Source organism: Mus pahari, chromosome 4 (assembly GCF_900095145.1).
Source record: "Mus pahari chromosome 4, PAHARI_EIJ_v1.1, whole genome shotgun sequence".
NCBI lineage: Eukaryota > Metazoa > Chordata > Mammalia > Rodentia > Muridae > Mus > Mus pahari.
Window position 1 is genome coordinate 114957176 of NC_034593.1, and position 9516 is coordinate 114966691.

At 37.9% G+C, this 9516-nt stretch overlaps 1 protein-coding gene across 13 annotated transcripts in view; it reads left to right on the top strand.

Moving 5' to 3' along the window:
• The window catches only part of Camk2d (calcium/calmodulin dependent protein kinase II delta), a 247575-nt gene extending 238717 nt beyond the window's left edge, over nucleotides 1–8858 (top strand). For 6 of the 13 annotated variants that reach the window (XM_029537955.1, XM_029537956.1, XM_029537957.1 and 3 more), the window contains 4 exons: nucleotides 1663–1757; nucleotides 3508–3736; nucleotides 4868–4956; nucleotides 6143–8858. In XM_029537955.1, coding sequence (XP_029393815.1) covers nucleotides 1663–1757; nucleotides 3508–3736; nucleotides 4868–4922 — 379 coding nt within the window. In that variant the 3' untranslated portion in view covers nucleotides 4923–4956; nucleotides 6143–8858. Of the gene's footprint in view, nucleotides 1–1662; nucleotides 1758–3507; nucleotides 3741–4867; nucleotides 4957–6142 lie in introns of those variants that run through there. The other 7 variants (XM_029537963.1, XM_021197004.2, XM_029537962.1 and 4 more) reach the window with 2 other exon arrangements.
• Nucleotides 8859–9516: the final 658 nt, after the last annotated feature.

A 9516-nucleotide genomic window follows, 5' to 3' on the forward strand; every position in this document is an offset into this window, starting at 1 on the left:
TAGCTAGATGACGGAGAGAAGAGAGATGATAGATAGATAGATAGATAGATAGATAGATAGATAGATAGATAGATAGATAGATAGATAGATAGATAGAGATAGATTCTAGATAGAGATAGATAATATTTAAGAGAGAGAAAAATGAGAAGAATACTTTCCAATACATTGTCTCTTTGCAAGGTGGGTTAAAAAGCTTCATTATAATACATTATAAAACCTGAGAGTCAACATAAGGGTAATATAAAATTTGGATTCACAAAATGACGACTAAGCCATATTTATAGAGGAAATAATAACCCCTGGCAGAATAAATTTCTGTTGCCATAGGAACACTATTCTTCCTACTTCACTCCTTAGGAAGAAATTATATATATTTGACTTCAGCTTTAAAATGCCTGCCCAGCAGGCTGCCTGAGACAAAGTTCATTATTTCCCTTCTACCACCACCTTCACCACAAAGGATAATTGCTTTGATTTGCAACCTTAAAGTGTTCTTCCCAGAATGATTGGCTCTGCATTCCTTGGTTGTGTTTGATTTGGGTTCTCTGAAGCAGGAGCCCAGGTTTCCAGGCTATCCTGAAACTCGGCTGTATATGTAGCACCCATTTACCAGAACCATGTCCTGTGAACTAATGTGTTACACTTGGAAGAACCACAGGAAGTCAGGCTTGCATAATTGTTTTCCTGATAGACAGTTAAGAAAATTTCTCTCCTATATTGAAAATGTCCATCCACTATATTCCTCCTTTGGGACAAATTGATAAATAGTCCCAAATCCTTTGATGTAGACTTAGGCTTCTTGCTGTCCTACCTCCTACTCAGTTCCTTCCACATACCTGCAAAGCTCTTGCTCAGTCTTAAAAGCCTTGCCCCAATTTTCTTTCCTTCCACCCTATATCATTCCCGTCCACTATAATCTAACTTGAAGCACTTTACATCAGCTTTTGTTTTAGTATCAATGAGTTATAGTTGCTTGATTTTACAGTTTATGTTTAATTGTTCTCTATTGAAAATGTAAATTTCTCCAAAGAAAGCCCATTGTTTCTTTGAAAACAGCTTGGCATTATATACTCCTTTGCTAAATTCTGCTTCTAGGATAGAAAAGAAAACTATTGTGTCCATTTGAATCACCTCTTAAATTTCTTTTGAGCATAAAATAAGCTTTAAACATGCACTCAATGTAATCATTTGAACATCCCAGGAAATTCAGTCAGGCATCCTAGCCTTCCTGTCAGTTACTATACAGGTAGAGAAACTGGGTCTCTCAAAGATTGTCCTCCCAAAATTCTTATTTCCAAGCCAAATATGGCTTGAAAGGAGTTGGAGTATGACCTCAAGTTTGAGAAGATTTGAAACATAGGAAACTTAAGTCCAAAGTTAGAAAACTAAAGAATTAACTCTGGAAGTTAAAAGGCAAGCATCTTACAAAGCAGCCGATTGTGCTTGGACCGGTTAACTTAATTGTGTGTCTCTGTGAGTTTTCTTCAAAATGACATTTTGGATTCTGCTCTTTGACCTACCTTGTCAAGGTCCATGGTAGAAATTTCCTATTTGGGGGTGCTTTTTAGAGTCTCTTTCCTTTCCTGACTGTAAACAAGAATGCTTAGAACTTTTACTGTGGGCGTATTTCCTCATGATTGGTTTTTTTTTTTCTTACTGCAGAAAAATCTGTGATCCGGGCCTCACTGCCTTTGAACCTGAAGCATTGGGCAACTTAGTGGAAGGGATGGACTTTCACAGATTCTACTTTGAAAATGGTATCCATTCTAAGTTCCTTACCAACTCTTCCTTGACTATCTCCCACTCTCACCGACTCTTTGGCTCTTTCCTTCAATGGGTATTTCTGCTGACAGTGTGTCCTCTGTGAAAACTGTTCTTGTTTAGAACTGAAATATATGTCCTTCAGACCTACCAGTCTATGGTGTTTTGAAAAATATGAAAACAGCCTTTAAGGCCCAGTGAAGGAACAGTATATGCTATATAATGTTATGAGCATGTATTACTTGCAAGTTTTGTAAAATCGTTGATGTAGGAAGAAGAGAAACCACAGCCTTGATAGTCACAGTAGATGAGCTCTGATGAAGGTCCAGCAGTCACTTTCAAAATATGGTAGGAAGGGAGATGAGCAATCAGTGAGTATTTCCACTCAGACTGCAAGGGTCTTAATGTTTTAGTAGCTCAAAGGAAACATGTGTCTTTCAGGAAACATACATGTTTCTAAAGAAGTGTCAGCAAATTAGAAAAATAAGTTAATAAATACAAGTAGAACCAAGCCAAAGGAATCCGAGTTAACCAGGGATTCCCTACAGCCTGAAACTTTCCGTTATATTACCATGGGCTGTGATGAGAATTTAGTCTTTTAGCCATGAGATTCAATTCCTGTTGAATTAAGGAAGAATTTTAAGAATAATTAGGGTAATTAGGCTTACTTGTAGTAATTAAAAGCATTGATAAGTCTGCCTTGCATGTGTCTTTAGTGCATGAGTTTATCTTGTATATGTTAGCTGTTTGCAAACAAATAAGCAACAATAGTTAATGGTGTGTTTGTGTTAACAAAGCTGGGCTGAATATTCTCTGGGCCAATATTTTTATATTCCTGAATTTTGATGAACCATTTTACTTCTAGTAAAATAGTTTATTAATCCATTAATATTTCACCCATTTCAACATTACAGACACTATACACTGATATTTTCCATAAATGCCCTCTCCATAATGAGATATTCTCTTATGTAAATAACATTCTGAGTAATTTCAATAGCTGTTGCCTGAGAATGAGACGCATGTTTGGGTAACAGCTAAAGTAACTCAGCCTACTCTACTCTACAAATTGCCATCAATAGGTACTGTGTCAGAATCCATAAACCTCTTGATCATGTTATTAGAATGGGTATGACTATTATCTAATACACCAAAGGTTGAAGCCTGTTTTAATAACTGGCTGGTCAGAGCCAGCTACAGTGTGATCAGACAATGGATTGTGAATTTTGACTAGCTGATCACACACAGATTATGACCAAATTGAAAAGTCACAGGATCTAATGTGGAAACAAATCCATACCAGGAAACAGTGATTTCTAAACTTGACACTTGAGATATTTCCCTTATCCTACATCCTAACTACAAAACTACCAACTTCAGTCATCCTGTCAAGTGTCACAGAAAGAAGTGAGCCTGGGCCAGGGCTTCTCTACCTCTCTTCATAGCATAGCTTCTGTTTGTAGCCCTTACAAGTAAATATAATGCATCTCTATAGCTTTTCTACCTAATCAATCAAAACTCCAGAGTGGCACAAATTGCCTCTAAAGGAACACAAAGAAAATAAAGATTATCTACGTTTGTTTCATTGGTTATACTTTAGAAACCAGCACTCAGTTAGTACAAATAGAATAATGAGTTAAGGTATGAATCAACACCATTTCTCATTAACCCCAAATGAAGTTAATCCTGATTTTAGCTTACTTTATATACGACTTTAATTTATGTTCTTCCCTTGTTCTCTTTCAGCTTTGTCCAAAAGCAATAAACCAATCCACACTATCATCCTCAACCCTCATGTACACCTAGTAGGGGATGATGCAGCCTGCATAGCATACATTCGGCTCACACAGTACATGGATGGAAGTGGAATGCCAAAGACTATGCAGTCAGAAGAGACTCGTGTGTGGCACCGCCGTGATGGGAAGTGGCAGAATGTTCACTTTCATCGTTCGGGGTCCCCAACAGTACCCATCAAGTAAATATTCCTAGGCTGTCATATTTTTTTTAATATGCCCTCGATGGTAGGCAAGATTAGAAAGCAGCATTTTCAAAGTAAATATCAGCTGTTGTAGGCATGTTCTCATCTCAGTAGCCTTTCTCAGATGTCATGTTTAATTTCCAGCCAATAATCAGATACTCTCAACACTCCTGTGCTAGATGCAGAGAAAGACAAAAAGGCATCTCCCACAGGAAACACATATTCTGGTTTAGAGACCAATTCATCACTAATGCCATGGGAAAACTAAGCTATATATATTCTTAACTTTAGAGATGGGTGTAATGAATAACCAGTGTATATAGCATCCATACTTTACATGAAAGACTGAATGCTGTATAAGATGTTACAAGAGGAATCGAATTTAGAGATAGAGAAATGGAAAGAAAACAATGGGGAGAGTGTCCAAGCCAGAGGAACACCAAGGAGTTATAATGCTGGAACTTTAGAAACATTAGAAAAGAAGGCAGAACACTATAGGCTGGCTTGCTGGAGGAAAGGGGACTGAAGGGAAATCATTTGTATCAGTAAAATGGGATGAGGTAAGAGCAAGGAGGGAGTAATGAAGTTTAGTGAAGCCTGGACCACTGATCATCTCTTTCCAGGACCCCCTGTTAATACTGGAAGATGTTGGGAGGTGGGGGAGCCTAGTTCTTACAGTCACTCAACAGGCTCCAGCAAAGCCATTGCAATTTCTCTGTTTGATGGTAGTTTATCAACCACAGTGATTTTCAAAGATCTTCTCTGTCATTTCAGTCATCATATAGCACTGTTGGATAGTCAAAAAGAGATTTAAAGAGGATCAATACAGACAAAAATAAGTTCCAGTAACAACAGCAAATGGTTAAAACACATTCCAAAATTATAGCTATGTAATCAAGAAGAAGACATGAAAGGGGTGAAGAAAAAAATAAAGTTTGTCCGTGCTTCTGTGGTTTTTACCCCAAAGAGGTACACCACAAATTGCCAGCTAATGTAGAAGGGATGGGTGCAAATGTATTGGGCCAGGGGCTAGTTTTCTCTGCATTTCTTGTAAGTGTTAAGGGATAAAGCCTATTTAAGAAAACTTCCTTTTATGCCAAGTGGCTTAAATGGGGCTTCTCTTAATAGGCCACCCTGTATTCCAAATGGGAAAGAGAACTTCTCAGGAGGCACCTCTTGGTGACAAAACATCTGAAAACCATTCACATTTGGGTCTTGTAAGTAGCATCCTGCCCCACGGTTCTGTGCGGTGGGGGCTAGTTCTGGAAAAGCTGCATGGCTGGTGTTCTTCCCCTTGTGGACATTCGCTCAACACACTACTCCAGGAAGCACATTCGAGGTCTTTGGAAATTCATTGTGGCTTTGCATGAGTTCTCAATTCTAGCGTTCACTTTATAGCATCACCACCGTTTGAGAGGTACCAAACACCAAGAACAATTTTTCCCCCCCAGTAGCTGGATTGCATCACCTTACCATCCTGGAGTTCTCACATCAAAAGCCTCTTATAGCTGGGTTAATGAGGATAACTCTCAATTATCCAGAGCAATTTCTATCAAGCTTTGAAATCCTTTGGTATCTCTCTGTCTTTTAGAAGTTGCAATTTCTGTTAGCCCTTGGCTGGGGTTAATAGGTATATGAGCTCACTGGGTCTGAGTGTAATGGTGCTAACCCAAGAGGGTGGACCACAACAGCAAGTCCAGCTGAACTTTAGACATGACAAATGTCATTCATAATCATTGACAGTTGACGACATTAAAATACATCCCTGCACTGTTGTTCCTAAAGATTTGTGTCTTAATCTGGGATTAGGGTCCAGGCATGATTAGGTGCCACTGCTTATATTTTCCCCACGCCAAGGTGGAACAGAGATTTCAAGAAATGGTGCTTTGAGCTATTGCTTTAAAAACTGCATAAGAATAATCCAGGTCTTTGTATTTGTGAGACTATATTCCTTGTTGAACTGACTTTTGACTTTGATTTCCCAAGGAATTTAAGCATAATGAACAAAACTTTGGGTGAACTTGAACTTTAATTCTGATTCAACCAAATATTGATATGAATTCATTGAATTTGTCTAGTAAATATGAATGCTTATTTTATATGAATATATATTTAGATTTAATAATGCAGTTAAAGCCTGCAACTCCTTACTTTGTTAATTTTTTTTCATCTTTGCTTTGTTTGAACAAATAGATACTTTTGATTGCCCTTTGTTAAACGTGTATTTTATCTTGAAAGGATCACAGGCAAAGATCTCATACAAAGTATTTCCAATCTGAACTTCAGCTAAGTTATCAAATGGTACCCTAGTAACATCTGTGGCAAAAAGGTTGGTATTTTATATACATATATATATATATATATAAACTGTGATTTATTTCTTCCTTTCCTTCTCCCTTTCAGCTAATTGTCAACAGTGCCACTTCTTCATTCTGTCCTCAAGGCACCAGGCGGGTGATCCTGGGACGTCCTCTCCTCTTCATGCATGTTTCTGAGTGCATGAAGTTGTGAAGGTTCTACGTGTAATGCATATGTGACACGTCATCTTATCATGTGACACGTCATCTTATCATGTATTCCTTCCTGAACATTGTTTACACTCCAGCTACCGGATGGGATGTTCCATGCAAACTTCGGTTACTGTTGGCAAACTCTAGAGGGAGCTCAGACAAGAAAATTCCACAATAACTCCAAGTTCAGCTGATCCATCAGGTTTCTCTGTGTATGCCAAGATTCAAAAGGCTTAATTAAAATTACTGTTCTCTGAATGACAGTGTGTAAGAGGAAAGGAAATCTTTCAAGCATGCTGTCATTATTCTCTTTGGGCGTTTTGTTGGGATTTGGGGGTTTTGTTTTGTTTTCACTTTTAAGGCAAATACATATATGTATATGCCTTCAGTACCTGGTATGCTCCTGGTAGAAATGAATGGATGGCTTTTCTCTGAAAGTGTTGGTGTTAGATAAATGGATGGTTATGTGGGCAAACTCCTGTGTGATTGTAGGCGCAAGAATCATTTGGTGTTCTACCATCAAAGCCATGTTGGTTTGGGTCAAACTATGTATACTGGAAAAATTCACATCATTTACTAGTTTGATTGCTTTCAGATAGACACAGTCCTGGTGAATGCTTGGCACTGATTTGGGTTTTTCTTTCTCAAGTCTGTGTTCTGTTTTCAATGTATACTATTTGCTCCTTTTCTTTGTATTTGATTTATTTTTCCATTCTTTATCTTTCTCTCTCTCACTTTCTCTCTTTCTTTTTTGTGTTTATCTTTCTTTCTACAGCTGGTAGTGTGTAAAAAAACAGTAACATTTGCATATGATGTTAAAATAAAAATCAAGGTCTTTTAGAGGAAGCTAAAACTAACACTTCCAGTCTCTCCAGGGCTGTGAAGTTGTTAGATTTAAATAAATATTTAAGTAAAAGAAGAATAAAATTCAGCTTAAGCTACCACTTGTGCATAGGTATCCTTGCTATGTGGAAAGTGTTGGGGTTGTTGAGACTTATGCTAACAGCAGTAAAAGCCTACTACACTGACCTGGTTCTTCCCTACTACAGAAATGGAAGACCAAGTTGAGGATGATCAGGGTTTTGTACAACCTGGGTCAGAGGACATTTACTGCCTCACTTTCAGTAGCTAGCTACATGAGGAGTCGTCTCCATCCTCCTAGAGATTGAACTTGATCTTTGTGATTCCTGCAGGTCTAGCTTCTCTCTTGAGTCACAGTAGCATCCTTCTGACAGGACTTAGGGTTTGTCCAGCTTAAAACAAAGAGGAAAAGGAAATGCCCCAGTCTTCTTCTCGTCTCTCGTTTCTCCTTTGTCAATTCGGTCCCTTGGAGGCTGTTTCTCTGCGCTGAACTGCTTTATGGTGCATGGAATATCCATCAGCATTACCTCCACTGTAGCTGCTCACACTCCTTAGAAGCCGATTTTTAAAGCAGAAGCAAAAAAAGCAAAAACTAAAATACCCCCTTCCCTTCTTTTTCCTCATTTCACCTTTTGGTGTTGATTGCTAATCACTTTAGATATATTGTTGCTAGTGAATGTATGATAGATGGTTGAAGCTTTTCTGATAATTATCACATGATTTAAAACAATATATATTTAAAATGAATATATACAGTAAATGTATTGAGCCGTGTTAACCTGCCAATGAGATCTGTGAAAAACGTAATGGCCTCACTTTTCCCTTTTGGATTTCTTTTACCTTTCTGTGAAGCAGCTCTGTGTGGCATACATGTATTTAAAAACACAAATAGTGGTAGGACGGTTTGGTTTGGTTTGGGTTTTTTTTTGTTTGTTTTTTGTTTTTTTGGTTTTTTTACACTTTTAACTTAGCATGTGGTGTTGAAGAATTACCATAGATCCAGTTTGTCTTCTGCACTGAGATGTGAGGAAATCGTGATTTGTTCTCTCCAGCACAGTGGAATTACACCTTCATCATCTTCTCTTGTTTGAAAACACTGCAGTTTACCATGGGACACTGTATATATTTCTTGCCGTAATGGTAAATGACTGATTGATATATTTAAGAGTTAATAAATTTGTGATTTCTGCTGACAATGTGTCCATTTTTATTTCTTAAGAAATACGCTATGTGTGGTGCCAGCCAATGCCAAGGACATGATGCCCTGCCCTTGTCTCCTTCAATAAACAACTTGCATTCTGTGATCATGGCAAGCTGTTTGTTCTCTCTGCACACAGTGGTGCTGTCCTTCCATAGAAAACTTAGCTGAAAGGAAAGTAGTTAGCATCCGAGCATCCTAAAAGCTTCTGTCCATCTCTTACAGGACTGCTAAAATGTCCCTCTACTAACACAAAGCTGTCAGTCATCTCTAGTACATAGCAGTTACCCTAGATGCTGTGACCTCACAACTACAGATTGCTAATGTGCTATGAGTTAAAGCACTACCTGTTATTTCTTATGTCCATTCATGTGACTTACTTTCTTACTTAGACTGGGCTTCCTTTGTTGGATTAACCCATTCTTGAACTCATTCACGGAAATCCAGAGTAGTGCTGTGCCTCCTCCAGCGAATTTCCTTGGCAGCTCTGAGGCTTGTTTGCTCTCTGTTGTGACTCACATGGTAGTCTGCATTCACTATTCCTGCTGCTATCCACATTATTTTGACTATATATATATATATATATATATATATATATATATATATATATTGCATATATATATATATGTATATAATGCATATATATATATATATATATATATATATGCATTATCTTTACTGCAGTAGGAAAGTCTGTAGAGATGAGAACTGTGCATTCAGGACTGTACCCCTGCAACAAAACCAGAGCAAGAAAGGGAGGGGCTGTTAATAAACCGTTGTTGAACTGAGATCATACTCTACAAAGCAACCTCTAAGTGAGCTCAGACAGTCCTGGGTTGAATGCTGGGCTCTGTCATCATTATCCTGATGTTCTAAACAAGTTGCCTCTTCCCTTTGAACTTCAGTTTCCATAAAATGAGTGTAAGTATATAAATTAAATTATAATATCCTAAGGATTAGAAATGATAGGCATAAAATCCCTAGGATACCTTTTTTGTATATTAAATGAGCATTATTGGGCATGTGGGTATATGGCTATGATCTCAGCAGGCTAGTATGGGCTACATAGAAGACCCCACCTCAACAAAATGTATAAATAACTCATGCTACTCACAGAACTCTCTTGTTATCATTCCCTGTTTAAGATCAGGAGGGTGTGCAAGCCTTGCTTTACCATGGGGTGCTCTCTTAAGTTGAGCTTACTGTTA